This window comes from Rhineura floridana, chromosome 3 (genome assembly GCF_030035675.1).
Source record: "Rhineura floridana isolate rRhiFlo1 chromosome 3, rRhiFlo1.hap2, whole genome shotgun sequence".
Lineage (NCBI taxonomy): Eukaryota > Metazoa > Chordata > Lepidosauria > Squamata > Rhineuridae > Rhineura > Rhineura floridana.
In genome coordinates this window covers 225,890,619-225,915,026 of record NC_084482.1, presented here as the reverse complement: position 1 = coordinate 225,915,026, position 24,408 = coordinate 225,890,619, and the positions used below count along the sequence as shown (strand labels likewise).

General features: G+C 45.1%; 1 protein-coding gene across 4 annotated transcripts; it reads right to left on the bottom strand.

Moving 5' to 3' along the window:
* Positions 1-1,306: 1,306 nt before the first annotated feature.
* Positions 1,307-16,437, bottom strand: LOC133381803 (zinc finger protein 91-like). Of its 4 annotated transcripts, none has more exons than XM_061621272.1 (3): positions 16,236-16,437; positions 14,687-14,812; positions 1,307-4,531 (listed from the first exon to the last, which is right to left on the bottom strand). In XM_061621272.1, the coding sequence occupies exon 3, from the start codon at positions 3,881-3,883 to the stop codon at positions 1,394-1,396; it is 2,490 nt and encodes an 829-aa protein (XP_061477256.1). In that variant the 5' UTR covers positions 3,884-4,531; positions 14,687-14,812; positions 16,236-16,437; the 3' UTR covers positions 1,307-1,393. The 4 variants fall into 4 exon arrangements, with proteins under 4 accessions (XP_061477256.1, XP_061477255.1, XP_061477257.1 ...); XM_061621271.1 differs by lacking the exon at positions 16,236-16,437 and adding an exon at positions 15,992-16,212; XM_061621273.1 differs by lacking the exon at positions 14,687-14,812.
* Between the last annotated feature and the right edge of the window lie 7,971 nt (positions 16,438-24,408).

The following is a 24,408-nucleotide window of genomic DNA, read 5'->3' as shown; positions in this document are numbered from 1 at the left end:
ATTCCATCTATATCCCACCTTTCCTGCAAGGAGCTCAAGGTGGCATATGAACTTGGCTCTCCCCCTCCCAATGTTATTCTCACAACAACCCTGTGAATTAGGTTAGGCTGAGCTAACTGGCCCGAGGTCACCTAGTGAGCTTCATGACCTAGCAGGCACTTGAACCCTGGTTGTCCAGGCTCCAGTCTGACACTCTAACCACCACATGACACTGTCTCTCAAATGTAGATAAACCTCATCTTCTAAACTTTTTTTTTAGTGTGAATCTAGAAATTGTCAACTCTCAGTTCTGTTACTTTTATCAACGTCACCTTAATATTCCACCTCCTTTGCACAAGGCTGCAGGGATAGATTCCTCCTTGCATAAAAACAACACCCTAATCTGAAACAGCTTCTCATCAGCAATAACGATCCATTCAACAGAGAAAGAAAATGATCAAAACCTGCAACAAGCCCAGAAGTCAACTGTGGCAACAAGATCACAGGACCTATTATTATTCTTGCTCTTGTTCCCACCACCACCTGTCCTTCACCAGCAGGTCCCAGGAACGGTTGCAACGTAGTAATGTTAGCCACGTCAAGGTTTATTGACTTGCATCTGCCCAAATTGTATAAGCTAATATCTGACAGCAACATCCTTCTTCATTTTGTTACGAAGGACAAACAGGCCAATCAAGAATGAACCATGCTTACTGTTTATGTTGGAGGAGAGAGAAGATCCCTCAGAGAGTGGGAGGAGGAGCATGGCATGACAGTAAGTGTCTTGGTGAGAATTTAATCGGTTGGCAGTGGGTACAAGGGATTAATGGAGAACTAGGGAAAGCTATCCACCTATCCCAGACATTAGCTGACTCTGAATTTGGTTTCCTTGTTGCTGAAATCAATACTCTGGAAGTTGGGTTCAAAATCATCCATGTCAACCGTTTCTAGGAGCAGATAAAATGTTGCAAGGCCATAGTCTGAAAGCAGGGCCATGATGCAGCCACTTCCTTTGCTTTTGCTATGACTGAAGTTCATTCCACACTCCATGCATTGTTGCTTTCTTCCCTGTGTGGGTTCTTTGGTGTGCAGTAAGACGATACTGGTGGTTCAAATTAAGGTAAGAGCTCGCACTGAACCTTTCCACATTCAAAACATTTTTATGGTTTTGCCCCTCTGTGGGTTCTTTGATGTCAAGTTAGCTGCTGACTATGACAGAAGCACTTTCCATACTCCAGACACTTGTATGGGTTTCCCCCCCCTGTGGGTTCTGTGATTTGAAGTAAGGGGTTGGCTCTGACTGAAACTTTTTTTCACACTATATGCATTTATATGGTTTATCTCCTGTGTGTGTTCTTGGATGCAAAGTAAGTTTGCAGCTCGCACTAAAGGTCTTTCCACATTCAGTACATTTCTATGTTTTTTCTCCTGTGTGGGTTCTTTGATGTAAAGTAAGACTTCTACTACGAGTGAAACTTTTTCCACACTCCTGACACTTATATGGTTTCTCCCCTGTGTGGGTTCTATGATGTAAAGTAAGGCTTCGACTACAGCTGAAACTCTTTCCACACTCCAGACACTTATATGGTTTCTCCCCTATGTGGGTTCTATGATGTAAGGTAAGGCTTCGACTACAGCTGAAACTCTTTCCACACTCCAGACACTTATATGGTTTCTCCCCTGTGTGGGTTCTATGATGTAAGGTAAGGCTTCGACTACAGCTGAAACTCTTTCCACACTCCAGACACTTATATGGTTTCTCCCCTGTGTGGGTTCTATGATGTAAGGTAAGGCTTCGACTACAGCTGAAACTCTTTCCACACTCCAGACACTTATATGGTTTCTCCCCTGTGTGGGTTCTATGATGTAAGGTAAGGCTTCGACTACAGCTGAAACTCTTTCCACACTCCAGACACTTATATGGTTTCTCCCCTGTGTGGGTTCTGTGATGTGAAGAAAGGTGTTGGCTCTGACTGAAACATTTCCCACACGGTATGCATTTATATGGTTTCTCTCCTGTGTGGGTTTTTTGATGTAAAGTAAGGTTTCGACTACAGCCGAAACACTTTCCACACTCCAGACACTTATATGGCTTCTCCCCTGTGTGGGTTCTATGATGTAAGGTAACGCTTCGACTACAGCTGAAACTCTTTCCACACTCCAGACACTTATATGGTTTTTCCCCTGTGTGGGTTCTGTGATGTGAAGAAAGGTGTTGGCTCTGACTGAAACATTTCCCACACTGTATGCATTTATACGGTTTATCTCCTGTGTGGGTTCTTTGATGGGAGGAAAGGCTTCCACTACGACTGAAACTCTTTCCACACTCCATGCATTTATACGGTTTCTCTCCTGTGTGGGTTCTTTGATGTAAAGTAAGACTTCTACTGCGAGCGAAACTTTTTCCACACTCCAGACACTTATATGGCTTCTCCCCTGTGTGGGTTCTATGATGTAAGGTAAGGCTTCGACTACAGCTGAAACTCTTTCCACACTCCAGACACTTACATGGTTTCTCCCCTGTGTGGGTTCTCTGATGTGAAGAAAGGTGTTGGCTCTGACTGAAACATTTCCCACACTCTATGCATTTATACGGTTTATCTCCTGTGTGGGTTCTTTGATGGGAGGAAAGGCTTCCACTACGACTGAAACTCTTTCCACACTCCATGCATTTATACGGTTTCTCTCCTGTGTGGGTTTTTTGATGTAAAGTAAGCCTTCGACTACAGCTGAAACACTTTCCACACTCCAGACACTTATATGGCTTCTCCCCTGTGTGGGTTCTATGATGCGAAGTAAGGCTTTGGCTCCAACTGAAACTTTTTCCACACTCCATGCATTTATACGGTTTCTCTCCTGTGTGGGTTCTTTGATGTAAAGTAAGCCTTCGACTACAGCTGAAACACTTTCCACACTCCAGACACTTATATGGCTTCTCCCCTGTGTGGGTTCTGTGATGTGAAGAAAGGTGTTGGCTCTGACTGAAACATTTTCCACACTCTATGCATTTATATGGTTTCTCTCCTGTGTAGGTTCTTTGATGTAAAGAAAAGCTTCTACTATGACTGAAACACTTTCCACACTCCAGACACTTATATGGTTTCTCCCCTGTATGGGTTCTTTGATGTAAAGAAAGGCTACTACTGTGACTGAAACTCTTTCCACAGTCCAGACACTTATATGGCTTCTCCCCTGTATGGGTTCTGTGATGCGAAGTAAGGTGTGGCCTCTGTCTGAAACTTATTCCACACTCTGCACATTTATAGGGTTTTTCTCCTGTGTGGGTTCTTTCATGTAAAGAACAGCTTTTACTACAACTGAAACACTTTCCACACTCCAGACACTTATATGGCTTCTCCTGTGTATGGGTTCTGTGATGTGAAGTAAGGTGTTGGCTCTGACTGAAGCTCTTGCCACACTCTATGCATTTGTATGGTTTCTCTCCTGTGTGGGTTCTTTGATGTAAAGAAAGGCTATGACTGTGACTGAAACTCTTTCCACATTCCAGACAATTAAATGGCTTCTCCCCTGTATGGGTTCTGTGACGGGAAGCTAGGCTTTGACTAGAACTGAAACTTTTTCCACACTCCAGACACTTATATGGCTTCTCCGCTGTGTGGGTTCTGTGATGTGAAGTAAGGTGATGCCGCTGACTGAAGCTCATTCCACACTCTGCACGTTTATAGGGTTTTTCTCCTGTGTGGATTCTTTGATGTACAGTTAGAACACTTCTACCACTGAAGTTTTCCCCACACTCTATGCATTTATAGGGTTTTTCTCCTGTGTGGATTCTTTGACGTACAGTTAGAACACTTCTACCACTGAAGTTTTCCCCACACTCTATGCATTTATATAGTTTCTCTCCTGTGTGGATTCTTTGATGTAAAGTAAGCTTATTTCTCATGCTGATGCTCTTTCCACATTCAGTACATATATACGTTTTCTTCCCTGTATGGGTTCTTTGATATAAAGTAAGCTGAGTTCTTATACGGATGGACTTTCCACACTACAGGTATTCATGCAGTTTCTCCTCTGCATGCACACATTTATGTTGAGTAAGGTGGCCCTTCTGACTGGAGCTTCTTCCACACTCATGCATTCATATCATTTCTCCCCGTCTGAGTTCTTTGATGTAAAATAAGGTGAGAGCTCATGCTGAACCTCTTTCCACATTCCTTGTGCTCATATGCTTTCTGTTCTATATGGGTTCTTTCATGTGGAGTAAGCTGGTGAGAGTTGAAACACTTTTCACACTCCATGCATTGATATGTTTTTTCCCCTTGTAGGTGCCACAATTTTACTTGGGCTTATTTTTTAATATTTTCTCCTACACTGGACACTTTCCCTTTCTTTTCCCTTAGTGATCTTCCTAGGGGATCCAGAGTTCATCGATAACAGCGTCCTACAAAGTACAGGATTTCCTCTTTCATTGATTTTTCTTCTGCCTTTTAAGTCACTTCTATTCCCAGATGTCTCTTTTCCCACTTTGTGCTTGCTTGTTTACAAAGACACCACAAAGGAATCCATATAATGCTTTTTTCCTGCCTTTCACCTGTTTGGGCAAATAAGAAAGAAAAGGAAAAACCTGTTAGGATTTCAAGGCACAGAGAAATGATTGGATCAGGGATGAAACACAATGACCTGCTTCTCTACATTCAAATATCCAGAAGATATTTCTCTTTGCTTTCTTTATGCTCACATCTTTCCTAAATTGAGATGCACACACTGGTCTATTGCTGATGTATTTTAAATAAATTGTCCAATCAGCTTCCAACTTCTGCCCATATCTGGTCACCAGCCTCTGGGCTACTGGGGCAAATTAAGGACCTCGCTTTCAGAAGAGAGGTTACCTGTTTCTGCCCTGTGTTGGAGTTTTAAAATATATCAGTTTTGTGGAAACATGCTTCACTATATACGCATATGTTACATGTAGCTTACATTATACATACAGATCTAGGAGAATAGGCTGAAATCGGCATACGCAAACATATAATAATTCACTAATAGGCAAAAAAACCTTGTGGTTTAAGAATGTACCTATAGCCCACAGATATTTCTGTCAAACTTTAAAAAGCAGGGAAATTGGGCACCTATAGTGAATGCACCAGGGAACCAGGAGACCTGACCTCCTCTCTGAGATATTGTACTGTCCTACAAATTTGTCAGAATGCAAACACAATTTGGGTTGGTCTTTCACAGTCCAATCCACTTGCTGTGTAGCTTGGGATAATTTGGTAACACATGCCTCTGAGCATATGGTGAGTGGTGGCAACACCTGCCATCTCCAAAGATGGAGAACTATATTTTTGTATGTTTGTTGGTATTCTTCTTACTTTGCTTCGTTCCTGTGTTACTAATGTTTCTGCAGGGAATCTAAACCAGAAAATGCCCCACCCTCCTTATTCATCCTAGAAATCTGTGTCAAATGTATTTTTATTAATTTCAAAGCCTTTTTATTGGTCATTGTCATGTGATGGCGAAGACAGCCTTTTGTGTTTGATATTGGAGGTTATGTTCTATTTCTATTTTGGGTGCATTAACAGTTGAATCTGAAACGGCAGTTTGAAGTAAAATCAGACTGATTACAATATGTTGCTACTTCAGCAATGACTCTAGCTGTTGGGAAAAAGAGGATTCATATTTTCACCCTGCTATGTTTAAACCACTTTATTTAAGGCAAGGTGGGCACAGTCAATTAAAAACATAGAGCACACCTAGAATTTTGCTAGAATATATTTCACCTCCCACTGTTTTCTCTTGTGCAAATTGAGACACTTCTGAGGTCTACTGGAGACTATTTTGCAGAAGTCAGTGCCATTATTCCACAATTATGTTTGGAGTTTCTTTAGTAAAAATTTTGCAAAGTGTTGCTGTACTTCACATAGTCATAGAAATAAAAGCAATGATTTCCTATAGGAAACTTCACTAAAATTGCAAAGTAGATGAGACATATTTAAAGTGACCATCTGAACTATATCAGCTGTCTTAATAATGTTGCTTCACCCCTGCTAAAACAAGATCAGCACAGGACATATCTTCTTTCTATTATTTGGGCTGATTACAGGTGTTGCCACAACTCACCATGTGCTCAGAGGCACGTTACCAAATTCTTCCAAGCTACGCAGCAAGTGGATTGGACTGTGAAAGACCAACCCAAATGGTGTTTGCATTTTGACAACTTTGTAGGGCAGTCCAATATCTCAGAGAGGAGGTCAGGTCTCCTGCTCCCCTGGTGCATTCACTATAGCTGCCCAATTTCCCTGCTTTTTAAAGTTTGATAGAAATATCTGTGGGCTATAGGTACATTCTTAAACTGCAAGGTTTTTTGCCTATTACTGAATTTCCCTGCTTTTTAATCCGGGAGGTAAGAAATGGGATCCTGTGCAAGTTTGCTGAGAATAGATTGAACATTTGCATGCTTATTGAGTTCAGTGGGATTTACACACACACACCCAGCAATCATGCTTAGGATAGGTGAGGTGGCCTGGGAGACCCAGTGCCTGCAGGAAGAAGGAGAACATCGCCACCCAGGGAAGGAGAGCCTGCTGTTGCTGCTGCTGTTGCTGCTGCTGTTGGAACACCACCTCCACCACCCTTCCCAGTGGGACTGCTGCCTGGCAGACGTGCCTCCTGCAGGACCAGGTCCCAGGTACCCAGCCAGCTGTGACTAATTTCCATCACCTGTCCCTCTTTGGAGGGATACATAAGCCGGCTGGCTGAGGTGGCCTGGGTTTTTGTCTTTTGTTTTTGTTTTCTTTTGGGTGCCATTGGTTTTAGCTATGGGTGGGTTCGGTTTCGTTTTATATTGTAGTTCTTGGGTTTTTATGTAGTTTGTATGTTGCATTTTACTTTATCTTGTACGCCGCCTAGAGTGGCCGCTTGTGCGGCCAGATAGGCGGCCTAGAAATAAAATTTATTATTATTATTATTATAAACTGACCACAGGGGATGGGGAAGGGAGGAGGAGGAGGGAGGGATGGAAAGGCAGAGGGGAGGACTGAGATGGGAGCAGGCAGGAGGGGGAGGGGAGAAGGACAGATGTGGTCATTTGCATGTTTATTGAGTTCAGTGGGATTTACTCCTGTGAAATCATGCTTAAGATAGGTAAAACTGACGGGGGAGGGACGGAGGGCTGGAGTGGGCAGGGGAGGCAGAAGAAGGAAGAGGGGAGGGGAGGAGAAAGGGAGAGGAAAGGGGAAAGAGGGAAAAGGCAGGTCTGATCATTTGTATGATTACTGAGTTGAATCAGATTTACGCCTTTGCAATCATGGTTAGGATAGGTAAAACTGACCAGGCTGGGCCTGCCAACCAAGACGTCTTCTGTATCTTTCAAAGTTGTGCTGGGGGAAGGGAGAATTCTACCTTGTGGTTTTTCCCATTACAATGTTGCAAGAATACCTGCACTTGGCTGACTTTCTCTTCTCTTAAAGATACAGGATCAGTCTCAGGCCCTGAACCTGGCAACCCTACCTCCCACCCAAATTTAAAACAAAGCTGTCCCTGGCCATATCCACACCAGACCTCTATTACACTTTGGACAATCATTATTTATTTATCTATTTATTTAGTGTATTTATATACTACCCCATAGCCGAAGCTCTCTGGGCGGTTTACAATAACTAAAAACATGAAAAACAAATATACAAATTTAAAAACACATCTTTTAAAAACAATTTAAAACAATTTATCATGGCTTCTCCCAAACCCATGGATCAAAGCCGATCATGGCTTCTCTCAAAGAATTCTGGGAAGTGTAGTTAGTGAAGGGTGCTGAGAGTTGCTAGGAGACGCCCTGTTCCCCTCAAAGACCTTCAATCAGAGTGGCTGACTGTTAAACCACTCTGGCCACTGGCGCTCTCTCAGGGGAATAGGAGTCTCCTTTCAGCACCCTTCACAAACTACACTTCCCAGGATTCTTTGGGGGAAGCCAGGACTGTCTCAAGTGAGATCAAGTTAGGTGTAGCTGTGAGGCTTTTACAACACAGACAGTTGGTCCTTACTGAGCATTTCTTAAATTAATTAAAAATCAGCCAGGCATTTTTTTAACTTTTAAACTGCAGAAGATGGAGGTCAGAGGATGGGGCAAGGTCAATATTACAATTACAGGTACCCTTTGAACATGGCTGATTTTTAATGAATTTCAACAGATTATGGGAACTCTGGCAGAAAAAAGTCCAAAAGGGCTCTGAGTTTTTTTCCCTCTTTTTAGACTGTGAACTCTCGATTCTCTCTGACTGTTTTGTGTATCGCCATGAAAATTGAGAGGTTGTTAAGCAAGTGTTTCTGAGTTCAGAACTATAAGTTTTGTAAGGTTTTGTTTTGAAATGAGGTTATGAGAAGCATCAGAATGGCATGCGGGGGATATTAACACTGCAGAATGTGAAAAATCCCCGCTGGCTATAGTGTACAGTTGAATATGTGATTTGAGTCGGCCCAAACTGGTGATTTAGGGCTACAACCTGGCCATTTTGCTGTGTCCAAAAGGACATCAAGTACAGCACACAGTATCCACCTGTTACCAAATTCTTCCAAGCTACACAGGAAGTGGACTGCACTGTGACAGACCAACCCAAATTGTATTTGCATATTTACAAATTTGTAGGGCAGTCCAATATCTCAGACAGGAGGTCAGGTCTCTGCTCCCCTGGTGCATTTACTATAGCTGCCCAATTTCCCTGCTTTTTAATGTTTGATAGAAATGTCTGTTTGCTACAGGTACGTTCTTAAACCTCAAGGGTTTTTGCCTATTAGTGAATTGCATTTCTTTCAAATATCCAGATATCTGAGGAATGTACCATCCTACTATTAGAATGGTTTTGCTTTTCTGTGATAATGAATGGTAGGTAGGTAGGTAATACTTCATTGCTCATGACCAAAGGCCGCCGCAATGATATACAAATAACAAAACAGAATACAAATATTAATAGTAAATATGAAAGGGTTAGGGATTAAAAGGATTAAAATTTTAAATTAAAAACCAATATTCATACAGTCCTGTACAATCAAGGATACTAAAACATGTATGAAGAGGTGGAGACCGACCAAATGAAACATTTCTACACTAACAACCACTATTCAGGATCCTACATTCTTTTGAAACTTGGCTCTAATTTTCCCAGCTGCAAAAGCGAAGTTTGCCACTTATCTAGTTATAAAAATATCCGTGCCCGCTAAAAGGACACAGACTTGTTCCAAGGTAGGCCTGTTATCAATCAGATGGGTGATAGGGGCAAAGCGGAGCTTTTTAGAGTGGTTCAAGGCCTACTCCATCCAGGCCTACAGGACATGGTAGATACATCGGTGGCCCGCTGTAATGAGTTTGCTGAGCACTTCCAGCATAAGATCTTCTGCATTCGCCGGGACCTAGACTCCCACTTAATAGCAGTTAATCCTAATGAGGTGTCCGGAGCACAGTCTCGTCATGTTTTGTTGGATGAGTTTCAGTTGGTTCAGTTCGAGGACGTGGACAAGGTTCGTGCAACCACTTCGGTGCTGGATCCTTGCCCCTCTTGGCTAATAAAAGCTAGCAGGGATGGAACAGTTGGCTGGGCCAAGGAAGTGATTAATGCCTCTTTACGAGAGGGAGTGGTCCCTGGCTGTCTGAAAGAGGCGGCGGTGAGACCACTCCTGAAAAAACCTTCCTTGGACCCAGAGGATTTCAGCAGCTACAGACCAGTGGTGAATGTTCCATTCCTGGGCAAGATCTTGGAACGAGTGGTTGCTGACCAGCTCCAGGCGCTATTGGATGAAACCGATTATCTAGATCCATTTCAATCGGGTTTCAGGCCTGGTTTTGGCACTGAGACAGCCTTGGTTGCCCTGTTTGATGACCTATGTCGGGAGAGAGACAGAGGGAGTGTAACTGTGCTGATTCTCCTTGATCTCTCAGCGGCTTTTGATACCATTGACCATGGTATCCTTCTGGAGAGGCTGGTGGAGTTGGGAGTCGGAGGCACTGCTTGGCAGTGGTTCCGCTCCTACTTAGCGGGTCGTCTCCAGAAGATAGTGCTTGGGGAACATTGCTCGACACCGTGGGTTCTCCAATGTGGGGTCCCGCAGGGTTCAGTTTTGTCTCCCATGCTTTTTAACATCTATATGAAGCTGCTGGGTGTGGTCATCAGGAGTTTTGGAGTGCGTTGTCATCAGTACGCTGATGACACGCAGCTCTACTTCTCCTTTACATCTTCTTCAGGTGAGGCCGTCGATGTGCTGAACCATCGCCTGGCCGCGACAATGGACTGGATGAGCACTAACAAACTGAGACTCAATCCTGATAAGACTGAGATGCTGTTGGTGGATGGTTTCTCTGATCAGATAGTGGATATATACCCTGTCCTGGACGGGGTTACACTCCCCCTAAAGGAGCAGGTTCGTAGTCTGGGAGTTGTTTTAGACTCTTCCCTCTCACTCGAGGCTCATGTAGCCTTGGTGGCCCGGAATGCATTCTACCAACTTCGGTTGGCAGCCCAACTACGTCTCTATCTGAGTAACGAAGACCTCACATCAGTGGTACATGCTCTGGTAACCTCGCGTCTGGACTACTGCAACGCGCTTTACGTAGGGCTACCTTTGAAGACGGTTCGGAAGCTACAGCTAGTGCAAAATGCAGCGGCCAGACTGCTAACAAGAACCAAGCGGTCTGAGCATATAACACCTGTTCTGGCTCACCTACACTGGCTTCCCATATGCTTCCGGGCAAAATTCAAAGTGTTGGTATTAACCTATAAAGCCTTATACGGCGAGGGACCACGATATCTGTCGGAATGCCTCTCCCGATATGAACCCGCCTGTTCACTACGGTCTACTACGAAGGTCCTCCTCTGGGTCCCAACCCATAGGGAGGCCCGGAGGGTGGTGACAAGATCTAGGCCTTCTCAGTGGTGGCCCCCGAACTATGGAACAGTCTCCCCGAGGAGGTGCGCTTGGCGCCGACACTATCATCTTTTCGGCGCCAAGTTAAAACCTTCCTCTTCTCTGAGGCATTTTAATTTAAGTTAATTTAATTTTAAATTGTTGTAATCTGATTTCAGTTTGTACAGTTTTTATATATTCTGTTTTATGAGATTGAGTAATTTTATTGTATTTTTTGATGTTCACCGCCCAGAGAGCTATTGCTAGTCGGGCGGTATATAAGTTTAATTAATAAATAATTAATAAATTAATAACTTAGCCCTCAGATCTTTGTAAAGAGGGCAGCTCAACAAATAGTGGAGAATATCCTCCACTTTGCCTGAGTTACATATACAGCAGCGGAGGTAAATAGGGATGTTATCATATCTCCCTGTGAGGAGTGCTGTGGGCATTGTTTGGAAGCGTAAAGCAGTAAAGGCTCTCCTCAGCCATGGCGCATCTAGGAAGAAAAAATATGGTTCCAGAATAAAAGAAGATTTATACATGGGGAACCAATAAGAAAAAGACGACTGCGTAGAAGCATGAAGATCCCATCTTTTAGAGGAGAGAAATATTCTATCCTTCAATAACAATTTAGCATGAGTGGAAACATGGGAAGGGGGGGACTCTATACTTATCCCATAGAAAGCCAGGGTCGACTTAGTCCTGTTTAGCCAATTATTTTGCAAGGGGTTTTGTAGTTGTTCAAGCAGGCATTTTTTTGGTAACTGAGAGTCATCCATGGAGACTAGTCAGAGCTGCATGAGCCGAAGCTTCTAAGGAATACAAACCTGTCTCTAACCTCAAGAGACAGACAGGCGTGCCTTTTGGGGTTGCCAATAGTGTGCGAAGGAAAGCATTTTGAACTTTCTCTAATGTGTTCATATTGGTATAGCCCCAGATCTCTGCACCATAAAGCAACACAGGTATTATTTTCCTTTGGAACACTTCCAGTATGGGTGGTACCAAACTGCCTCCCTTGAATTTAAAAAAGTGCAGTAGCAAATGAATGGAATGGGAGGCCCTCAATTTGGAAAACTCAGCTTGTGGTTTCCATGAGGGGGTGGAAGTAAAGGTAAGACCAAAATACTTACAGGGGCGTTGTTGTTGTATAAGTTTTTCATTTAATTTCCATATGTGACAATGTTCCTGCCAAAGACTACCACTTTAGTCTTGGAGTAGTTTATTTCTAAGTGTTCCTTCATACAGAAGGCGCACAGGCTTCTTAATAGCCTCCTCATGCCTATCTGCATGATGGAAATCAGAGCTAAATCGTCAGCATAAAGCAGCACCGAGACCTTTGAATCTAAAATCGAAGGCGGGAAAAAGGCAGGGCCAGTAAGTTCATTGACAATATTATTAATATAAAAATTGAAGAGAAACGGGGCCAGGAGGCCACCCTGGCGTACGCCTCTCTTTGTTGGGACCGCATCGGAAAGCAGACCATTTGCACCTAACCTAACCCTAAGAAACGTGTTGGCATGAAGTATTTGTAACAGGCAAAGGAGTTGTCGATCGATGTTTGTGGAGGCAAGTTTTTGCCAAAGCCTCTCTCTGTCAATGAAGTCAAAGGCAGATGTAAAGTCGACAAAAGTAACAACTAATCCTCTTATGACAGGAATATTTCTGGATGAAGTGGAGCAATGTCAAGCAATGGTCCATGGTTGACTTTCCCTTAATAAATCCTGCCTGTTCTTCCACGATAATCATGTTCTCATTAGCCCAAGAGTGCAATTTCCCCAACAAATATTTAGCATACAACTTAGCAGCAACATCAATAAAGCTTATCAGGCGAAAAATTTTCGGGTCAGAATCTGAACCCTGTTTATGAATTGGGATCACTATACTGCCGCCCATGCCTTGGGCACATTACCAATGAATGGTGATACTAAGTGATTAAGCTTAGGAATGTATCAAACTTATATTCTTTTGCTTGTCAAAGGAAAAAGGAATGTAAACATTCTTTACTTTGAGCACTTAGTCAGTCTTCTCATCCGTGAGGCTCACACATTGCTTATGCCCAGATAGCCTTGTGATTCAGGTAATGAAGAATTCAGAAAGGTACCTCCACTCTGCATCAATGCTTTAGATCTGTAATGCCTTATAATTTAGCACTGAGGATGTGTCAATGTGAACTTGAGATGAAAATTAAATCAAACGAGAAAATGTAGCAATGGGTGACTTCAACTGCCCGCACACAGATTGGCAACATGCACGTTCCAGTCACAACCAAGAAGAGAAATTTCTACAAATCTTAACTAACTGTGCCCTAGAACAGGTGGCCATTCAACTGACCAGAGGGGTGGCCACCGTGGACTTTGTCAAGAAAGCCTGTTCTTTTGGGCTGAAAACATGGCTCTGCCATGAAGAATTCTGGGTAACAACTTGCTCCTGGAATGCAGCCATATGGGTAATATCCTTCTGCTGAGAAGCAGTTTTTCCTCACTAGAGGAGCCATGAGCTCAGGATTAAGACATCCACACATACACAGGCTGCATTCACACTGTACACTTATTCCACTATTATTCTACTTTAAACCATCATCGTCATCCAAAGAATCCTGGGAAATGTAGTTTGAGAAGGGTGCAGAGACTTGTCAGGAGACGCCTAATCCCCTCACAGAGCTACAATTCTAAGAGTCCCCTTGGAAGAGGGATTGATTTGTTAAACCACTCGGGGAATTGTAGCTCTCTGAGGAAAAGAGGAGCCTCCTGACAACTCTTAGCCCTCTTCACAAGCTACATTTCCCAGGATTCTTTGGGGGAAGCCATAAGTATTTAAAGTGGAATAATAGTGGAATAAATATCTGGTGCAACTGTGACCTAAGAGTCCCCAGCTGTGCGAGCGCACCTATGAGAAGGCAGGAAGAGGCCCTGGAATAGTCCACCTTCCAGAGGTCTCCTGATTGGCTATTAGAACCCTCAGCTGTTGCTGCCAGGCCTTTTCTTACAAGAGTCAGAACCATCCTAAGCTTTGTTAAGTGTCTTAGTGTTAGGAATAGTCAATATTTCATCATAAGCTTCAATTTGCAACCGCCCTTTGATCTTTATTGGAGATTTCTACCTGTGCCTTGTGGGTGTTCTGGGTTCAGGATTTTCATGTTGCTCTTTTATATGCACTTATATTTTTAATAAAGCCACCTCATATTGTAAGCCTTGGGTAGCAAAACCAGTACCTTGGCCTTTGGGATATGTGCTACCATTTAGCTGTTTTGCTTGGGGCTCCAAGAAGCAAAGAGTCTGGTCTTTAGCACTTGCCTCTTTGGAATCCTAAGCATGTCTGTTCAACGTAAAGTTTGAGAGTCCCCAGGCCCAAACTGGTGGACAGAAGTGTTGGTAGCAACATGGCCTACCTGATAGGGCTGGCTTTGATTATTTACCAGCCCTGGTGAAGTTGGTCACTGCAGGGTGCCTGAAAAAGAGCTGTGGTGTTCAGCAGTGTTCTACGTTGCAGAGCTGGTTTTGGGGTTTCAAGGATTTTGGGACACAGTGATCATGACAGACATAAGATTAAGTGGCTCCCAGAACCAGATGACAGAAAGAAGTGGTGTCAAACCAGTTGGAAACAGTGGCCATAGCACTGTCAGATTAAGTCTTGCCCACACTGGTATAGTGGAGAAGGCAGAAGTCTTCCCCTCACAGCAACGGGACGAGAAGACCCAGAATAGAGAGAAACTGCTCTTGTACCTTCAGTCCTTGCCAGGCCAGAAGACGGTGACACAGGAAGGCTCAGAATGGCCAGGGCAGACTTACTGGCCACAGCCTTACCAATAACCTTTCAGCCATACTAAAGATGGGACAGACAGAAGGATCCCTACCCAGAGAAGTCACATTCCCACAGATCCGCAGCAAGGCGTCTTTCTAGAGAGCCCTTTGGCCTGGATCCAGCACAGTCCGCTCCTCCTTGGACAGACAGGCGGTCACCTCCTCAAAGGACACCAAGCCTGGAGGAGAAAGGAAGAGGGAAGATTTGGCGAGGAAAAGGTAACTCCGTGGCTGACTTAGCAAAAAATCCTAACTTGTACCAAAATCTCAGCAGGAGCAGTAGAAAAACTCTGCTACAAGGACCCCCTAAATGTCACCAATTGCAGCCTCCTTATCTACAGACCACTGCATTTCTCCTCCTCGTGGCCTGACAGGGGGACTCAGATCGGAGGTCTGAAAAGGGCCCAGAGAACAGCTGCCTTCTCCAAGGTCAACAGCGCTCCGATTCTTGATTTGGGACTCAAGACAGAGCCGGAGGAGCGTCCTGTGACGCCCACAAGGTGGCGCCGCGCCTTCGGGGGGCGCAGCTGCGGCATCCCGCAGCCTCAGAGACTAAGCTAAAGGGACCCTTCCGGCGCGCTTCGGGTCGAGGACCTCGGGGTGTCCCCAGGACCCCTCCCTACAGGGGCCGGGGCTGAGCCTGCTCCCCGGTGGGGCCAGTCCCACTTCCCTCCCTTGTGCTGGAGAGTCGGCCTGGCCGTCAGCCGGGAGGAGGGCGCCCCTCGCCCCACACGCACGTCGGGACTTCTTGGCCAGAAGTAGCCCAGCATCGAGGCGCCTCCCCGTGCCCAGCGCTGCCTTTCTCCTCCCCGCCCTGGACGGAGGCAGCCCACCCCGGGGACCGCACGGTGGAGAGGCACCTGGAACGGGATGGATGAATAGCCCGAGGTCAGCGGGAAGCCGCTCGGTAGAAGGGGACCTTCGCGGTCCATTCCCTCCAGCCTCTGCCGGCAGCCTTGCAGCCAATTACGCCCCCTCCCCCCAACCAAAGGAGGCTTCTTCCCCCCCCCACTAGACAGAGCTCAGAGGGGGGAGAGCGGCAGAGCTTCCAATCAAAAGCCTGCACATTCGGTGGGGGGAGGCTTGGAGAGCAGCTGGTGGAGTCCTGGTGAGGGATCCTTTCCTTCCTGGGGGGGGAAGCTCTTTTTCCCAGCCAAGCAAGGCTGTGTCCTCCCCACCACCACCGCCACCCAAGCTGACCTGCTGGCCACCCATCCCATGGGCCGGGGGCGGGTAGATCTCTACAGGGCAAGAAGATTTAAACAGGGCTGTGCAATGCAAACCTGGATTCCTCGAGGGGCGTTTGGGAGGGGGCACTTCTTCCCCCCCCAAAAAAGAGGCAAATTACCCCCCCTTACCTCTTTGTCCTCTCCAGGCACCAGCCTCCCCTTTGCCCGGGGGTCCGACCACGCGGGTTTCCCCTTCCTGGAGGGTCTCAACTGCCACAACTCCGCCCCTCGGAATATCTCCCGCCCCTCGAGAAATCCCCCTGCCTCCCTCCCTTTCTTTAAGCTGCGCTGATGGCCCTTCGAAACCTGTTCCAGCGACACTTCGGTTCCGTTTCGAAGGCAGAAAACCATAGAGCTACGGCGGAGAGCACACCTTCAGCATGACCGGACTGCTTCCTGCACGTGTCGGAGCCGGGGGAGGAGCCCCCTGGTCGTCTCCGCGGGCTCAGGGACAGAGGAGCGCCGTCCTTCCTCGGAGCTACTACGAGGCTGTGTGCAGTTGCCCGGGCTCCTCTTTTTCTGCTTCCTAACCCTAAACTCTCAAGGCTTACCCTGAAGGAAAACAAACGCCCCTGCTGGTGGATTGGTTGCAGCAGAGGGGAAATTGAATCGGAGCTTCCTTAAAACATCCCCCTGTTAATTTAGCTGCTCTTCACCAGAGAAGCTTATAAAATGACCGCAATTCTTTGGGGAAATCACGTGCTTTAAATGTGCAGTGGATGTGCTTTAAATGTATGGCCCTTGAGATCTTTTCCAATCGGCTTCCGACTTTAACCCGGCCGTATCTGGTCGCCAACCTCTTCCCTAATTGGCAAAGACTCCCTTTCAGCAGGAGGGCTGGTTGTGTCTGCCCTGTGTTGCAGTTTTACATTTACCAATTTTGTGGAAACATGCTGCAGCATATACATATATGTAGCATGTAGTAAATATAATACATACAGACTTAAGACAATCGGCTTAAATTGGCCTAGGCCAACATATGATGGCTACAGAGCTCCTCTTGATCTTTTTAAAGTATTAGATTTCTGTTTCAACCACTCTGGTTCAGGCTTCTTGACCTGAGTTAGGCCTGAGTTAGTGTGTTTACGAACACGGGAAGCTGCCTTCGACTGAGTCAGATCCATCAGTCCACCTGGCTCAGTATTGTCTATACTATAAAATGGCCTCACAGGTTAAGATTGGCTCCCCACCTCTCTCTAGTAGATAAATCATATAAATGTATGGAGTGTGGAAAGAGTTCCCATTACCATGAGAACCTTATTTCTCATAAAAGAAAGCACACAAGCAAGCAATGATAAAAAGTATGGAATGTGGTCAGACCTTCTTAAGGAAACTAGGGGTCTATCCTGTTTTTGTTGTTATACACTTTCAAGTCCATCTCGACTTACGGCGACACTATGAATCAGTGACCTCCAATAGCATTTGTTGTAAACCACCCTGTTCAGATCTTGTATGTTCAGGTCTGTGGCTTCCTTTATGGAATCAATCCATCTCTTGTTTGGCCTTCCTCTTTTTCTACTCCCTTCTGTTTTCCCCAGCATTAATGACTTTTCTAGTGAATCATATCTTCTCATGATGTGTCCAAAATATAACTTCAGTTTCATCATTTTAGCTTGTAGTGATAGTTCTGCTTTAACGGACCCACCATTAAAGACGTTATCTTGGAAGAAAATCTTACTTGTCAACAAGTGTTTGCCACAATGAATAGTCAAGAAATCAGAAGGCTAGAACTGGGGAGGGCAGCTATGAGAGAACTAGAAAAGGTCCTCAAATGCAAAGATGTATCACTGAACACTAAAGTCAGGATCATTCAGACCATGGTTTTCCCAATCACTATGTATGGATGTGAAAGCTGGACAGTGAAAAAAATGCATAAGAGAAAAATCAGCTTATTTGAAATGTGGTGCTGGAGGAGAGCTTTGCAGATACCATGGACTGCAAAAAAGACAAATAATTGGGTGTTAGAACAAATTGATTTCGGCAATCACTGTGGCCGAGTAAGATTTTCTTCCAAGATAACATCTTTAACAGTGGGTCCATAAGTGACTGTGGAGGCCAATTCTAGATCCACACAGCCTCCTTCCAGATGGAAGATAGGCGTGATGAGGATTTGCTTGACATGCCTTCTGCTTAGATCGTTTGCCCCTTTTGCTCTGTGCTTGTGCTTCTTCAAAGTCCATAGCATCTTTGGTAATAGCCAACCTCCAACTGGGACGCTCATGGGTCAAAGCTTCCCTATTCTCAATCGTCATGTTACATTTTTTTAGATTAACTTTAAGAACATCTTTAAACCTCTTTTGCTGCCCACCAATATTTCATTTTCCATCCTTAAGTTGGGAGTAGCAGCTGCTTTGGAAGACGGTGATCAGGCATTTGAACAATATGGCCAGTTCAGCGACGTTGAAGGATCACTATTTCCACACTGGTGGTCTTTGCTTCTTCCAAAACACTAACATTAGTCCGTATATCTTTCCAAGTAATTTGCAGAATTTTCCAGAGGCAGCATTGGTGGAATCTTTCCAGAAGTTGAAATTGGCGTTTTGGCATTTATAATTGGTCCATGTTTCACAGGTGTGCAGTAAGGTTGGTAGTACAATGGCTTTGTAAATAAGTATTTTGGCCTCCCTGCAGATATCTCGATGCTTGAACACTCTATGCTTCATTCGGGAGTATGCGGCACTCGCAGAGCTCAGATGATCTTGAATTTCAGAATTGATGTCTTAAACCGGAACTATCACTAGAAGCTAAACTGAGGTTATCATACTTTGAGCACATCATGAGAAGACCTGATTCACTAGAAAAGACAATAATGCTGGGAAAAACAGAAGGGAGTAGAAAAAGAGGGAGGCCAAACAAAAGATGGATTAATTCCTTACACAAGAAAGGGAAATAATGCTTCTGTGTTTTGCCTCATATCTCAAGTTCCACAAATGCTAGAAATTTGTTGTTATGTGCCTCCAAGTCGACAATGACTTATGGCCACCCTATGGATCAGTGACCTCCAAGAGCATCTCTCATGACTTTCATTAAAAGGAAAGCTGAGAATCTTGGGATTATGACTCCTCCCACAGACAGGCCCATGTTTTCAATGCTGAAGGAGATTGGAGGGAGGGGAGGCTGGAGTGCTCCTTGATTGACACACATCACAATCAGAGGGGGGGTTTACACATGGCTTTCTACTCACAGCGCTTTTAGGGATGTTGATGCAAATCACACTTGTCTTTCACTTGGGCTCCTTTGCAAGTTCAATCTCTCCTGAGCAGGATGCCTCAAAGGGTTGGGGAGGAGGGGAGGCAATGTCCCTCCCTCCAATCACTTCCTATTTTGATTACCAACAACGTCATATACTCACCATCCACCACCTTTGTTTTGTTTTCATGCCATATTTATGCCTGTTCCTTTTTTTGTTTGAGTGGATACAGTATTTATTATTAGAACAATAAGTCACCCCCCCTTTCCCACCCACCCCTTTCCTTAGTTGTAGGGCCAGGGGTGGCTGAGAGTTCCTTTTCAACTGTTGTTTTAGGGTTGAGTTTTAATGTTTTGGCAGAGCTTCCTTGTGCCTCGTTCCTTCACACTTCACTTTTAGCATTTGTGAGCGATTTCCTTCCGTTCCATTCTCATATTCCTTATCTCCATCTACATTTTTAGCAGAGTTTTGTCCTGTGTAGGTCTGGGACTTTGCATGTCAGTCTTCTTAAAAATGAAAAAGTTATAGTCTTGTCTTAGTTTTCCTCCCAACCTGCTTCTTCCCAACACTCAAGCAAATTGCTCCATCTCAGCTCACTCACCAGATGGACCCAGTCAGTTCTTTGGCACCCACTTCAGTCCCCAGTTGTCTTTGTGCCGCTTGACCACATTGAACACCCCAGATCACGTGGGGAACTTTTGATCCTTGAGATGTTATTGGACTCCACCTCCCATCAGCTGCAGCCAGCACAGCCAATAGGGAGGGACGGTGAGAGTTGGAGCCCAACAGCATCTGCAGGGCCAAAAGGTCCCCGTCCAAAAAATGAGGGTTCAGCAAAAACATCTGGGCAAATACTCATCCAACACACAGAGAGGCAAATGCTGGTTGGGCTGTTTATTTTGCAGCCAGACCTTCCCCTCCAAAGAAATTAAAGCACAGTAGAAGAGAAAGGAGTCCACAGGTGGAATACACCCCCATGGCCTGGATGGTTCCGGAATATACCTTTTCAACCCTCGGTATTGCACCAAATATTATTGCTTGTGAATGCCAAGAGGGAACGGCTGTAGCTCAGTGGTTGAGCATCTGCTTTGCATGCAGGAGGTCCTGGGTTCAATCCCCAGTGGCATCTCCAGGTGGAGCTGGGAGAGAGGGCCTGCCTGCAACCCTGCGGAGCTGCTGCCAGTCAGTGTAGACAATACTGAGCTGGATGGACCAATGGATGTGACAGTATAAGGCACCTTCCTGAGTTCCTAAACACGATAACGCCATTGGCCAAGCAATTTCTCTCCCCTCCTCATAAATTCAACCCATTACTGACAATGTAGTTTATCACACACTTTCTGGAGAGTTCGCTGATGTTTAGAAAAGTCTGGAAGTTGCCCTAGTTGACCACAGTGAGCCCTTTCGACACCCCTGAAACGTTTGTGCCAACTGAGGCCTAGCTCAGGTCAGGAATCTTCAACTGGAATGTTTAATACAGAGGTCTAATAGTTAAAACAGACCAAGAGAGAGTTCTGTAGCCGTTATATATGTTTGCCTATCCAATTTAAGTCTATTGTTGTCAGTCTGTATTATGTATGTTGTGTGTAATGTATGTGTATATACAGAAGCATGTTTCCACAAAACTAGTAAACTGAAAACTCCAACACAGGACAGCCTTCGGACACTCCTGCACAGACACAACCAGCCCCTCCTGCTGAAAGCGAGGTCCATAATTTGCTCCAATAGCCAAGAGCTGGTGAGCAGATGTGGCCAGAAAGTGGAAGCTGACTGGAAAATTTATTTAAAATACATCAGCATCTGCAAGAGACCAACAGGCGCATCTCAACTTGGAAAGATGGGAGCATAAAGAAAGAAAAGAGAAATTAAAAGCAAATTATGCAGAAATGAATTTTGGGGAAGGGGAACAATAAGAAAGTGTTTGTCAGCGAAATAAAATCCAACAAGTACACGGAAAGAACAAAACAAATAATGCACCTTAAGCCAAAAGATGGAACAGCTATTCTCTGCCAAGATCACAGCCTGTTATATTGGAATTAATTAAAATTAAGACTTTCAAACGTAACTCTACCTACGTTTGGGGGTTTTCCGTGGTAGCTGTCTGTCACCTGCTGGAAATAGGAATTCTGGGCTAGGTTGACTTTAATGTAGTTTCCCATTCCTGGACAAGGTGGAAGATCTGCTCTGCCACAGCAGATCCTCAGAGACGGCCCCTGCAGGACCAAGAGGTCTTCAAGTCTCCTGAGAGTTTGCACTTGCTCTGCCTGTGTAATCCCAGCTGCAAAACTGCCCCCTGTCTCTCTGCCACCCCTTCTATCTCACACTTACCTATCTACACCCTTTTTAACCTGAAGGGGATGCCACTTCTGATGGGATTTCAGGTTCACCACTATCTCCTGCCCATGAGCCCTAGTTAAGCAGCACCAAATGACCATTCTGTATCTTTAGTCCGTAACCAGGTTAAGAAAAAAAAAAACTGTTAGCCAGCACCACAAGAATATAGGTTTGGTGTAATCTGCCTTCTCTCATAGAGATAACATGGTTGTGCTTTTTAAACAAAGAAAAATGTTGATTTACTTAAGAGTGCCAGTGTGCCATAGTGGTTAGAGCATTGGACTACGACCTGGGAGACCAGGGTTAGAATCCTCACACAGCCATGAAGCTCCCTGGGTGACCTTGGGCCAGTGACTGCCTCTCAGCCTCCGAGGAAGGCAATGATAAGCCATCTCCGAATACCGCTTATTTTATTTATTTAATATTTATTAATTAATTATATCTATATACCACCCCATAACCAAAGCTCTCTGGGCGGTTTACAGCAACTAAAAACATTAAAAACAAATATACAAATTTAAAGCACATCTTTTAAAAACAATTTAAAACACAATTTAAAATTTAAAAACAATTTTAAAACACATGCTAAAATGCCTGGGAGAAGAGGAAAGTCTTGACTGGCACCGAAAAGATAAGTGTTGGCACCAGGCACACCTCATATGGGAGATCATTCCATAATTTGGGGGCCACTACTGAGAAGGCCCTCTCCCTTGTTCCCATCCTCCGAGCTTCCCTCAGAGTAGGCACCCGGAGGAGGGCCTTAGATGTTGAACATAGTGTATGGGTGGGTTCGTATCCGGAGAGGCGTTCCATCAGGTATTGTGGTCCCAAGCCATGTAAGGCTTTATAGGTCAAAACCAGCACCTTGAATCAAGCTCAGAAACATACAGGCAGCCAATGCAAGCAGGCCAGAATCGGTTTTATATGTTCAGACCATCTGGTCCCTGCTACCAATCTGGCCGCTGCATTTTGCACAAGCTGCAGTTTCCGAACTGTCTTCAGCCCCACGTAGAGTGCATTGCAGTAATCTAACTCGGAGGTTACCAGAGCATGGACAACTGAAGCCAGGTTATCCCTGTCCAGATAGGGGCACAGCTGGACCACCAACTGACGTTGGTAGAAGGCACTCCGTGCCACCGAGGCTACCTGAGCCTCAAGTGACAGAGATGGTTCTAGGACAACTCCCAAATTCCAAACCGGCTCCTTCAGGGGGAGTGCAACCCCATCCAATACAGGTTGGACATCCATCATCTGGTCAAAAGAACCCCGCACTAGGAGCATCTGAGTCTTGTCTGGATTGTGCCTCAGTTTATTAGCCCTCATCCAGTCCATTGTCGGAAGCAGGCACTGGTTCAGTCTCACCTGAAGAAGATGAAAAGAAGTAGAGTTGCGTGTCACCAGCGTACTGATGGCAACGCACGCCAAAGCTCCGGATGATCAAACCCAACGGTTTCATGTAGAAGTTGAACACCATGGGGGACAGAACTGACCCCTGAGGAACCCCCTACTGGAGAGTCTAGGGTGCCGAGCAATGTTCCCCAAGCACCACCTTCTGGAGCCGACCTGCCAAGTAGGAGCAGAACCACCACCATGCAGTCCCTCCCACTCCCAACTCAGCCAGTCTTCCCAGAAGTATACCATGGTCGATGGTATCGAAAGCTGCTGAGAGATCAAGGAGAATCAACACAGTCACACTCCCCCTGTCTCTCTCTCCCAACAAAGGTCACCATACAGGGCGACCAAGGCTGTTTCCATGCCAAAACCAGGCCTGAAACCCGACTGAAATGGATCCAGATAATCGGTCTCATCCAAGACCGATTCTATTCATAGCGTTGCCATAAGTCGCAATCAACTTGAAGGCAGTCCATTTCCATTTTTTTTTTATTACACTTATATCCCAATTTTCCTCCAAGAAGCTCAAAGTGGCATACCAACATGGCTCTCTGTGATGTCCTTCCCTTCTCTGTGACCACTAGAGATGTCTCACCTCTGTCAGGCCCACTTTATGATGTGTAGCCTACCTCTGGCCACCCCAAGTCAGGATTGTCATGTTTATTTTTACCTGTCTCCGCTCTAGCACAGATCTCAAAAGATCCCCCTGCTAGGCCACACTACTCAACACTCTGTGTACCCAATATAGCCTCTAGACTGTGCCTTAGTCTCTTCCTGGCTATTTTGATACCTTGTGTCTGTGTGTTTAGGTAATTCCCAAACCCCCTGAAGCCTCTTGCCTATGAAGCTCACAGCTCTGGGTTGCTCTGTGGTACTGAATGTTGATACAATATCTCTTCCTTCGCCGCTACCACCATTCGATACTGTTTCTTGTCAGCCTTGGTTACTCTGCCTCCCCCCCTGATCTGTACACCCCAGCTAAGGAATCAGGCTTTAAGTAAACCAAAAAAATGTATATTGATAACACTAGGAATAACAAGATTACTTATAGATTTCATTGACAAGCATATGGTTTCATATATGTTTCTCTTATGTTCCTAATTCCTAATATTTGCCTCAGAACTCCCAATCCAATCTCTCAACAGCCACCTCTTACTCTCTACACAACTCTTCAACCCCCACCAACTCTCCAACCCCCACCACCTTGTCCAACACCCCCACGACTCAACTGTCATCCTCTCATTTATACCCTCAGCCATTCAAACACACAGCCAATCCTCATCCAGCATTCTACAGCCCATGTACTTCCCCTTCTCACTCACTCCACTTACCATATTTCCTATAATAAACCTGCACTTACCATATTTACATTACATTCACATACAGGAACATCACATTTCCCCCCCCCCTTAAAATAAAAGCACAGTATTACTCTTGATCCAGGACTAATATGACGCACTAATTACACTGGTGAGTCACTCAGGGGTAGAGTGTCTTTTGAGTCCCATGTCTGGATCACGTGACTGCAGTCCCGGCCACTTGCCTCAAAAGTCTATCCGCCAACACATTGTCCTTTCCTTTTATAAAAACAAAGTCCACCTGATATTCCTGCAACGCCCAGGACCACCTC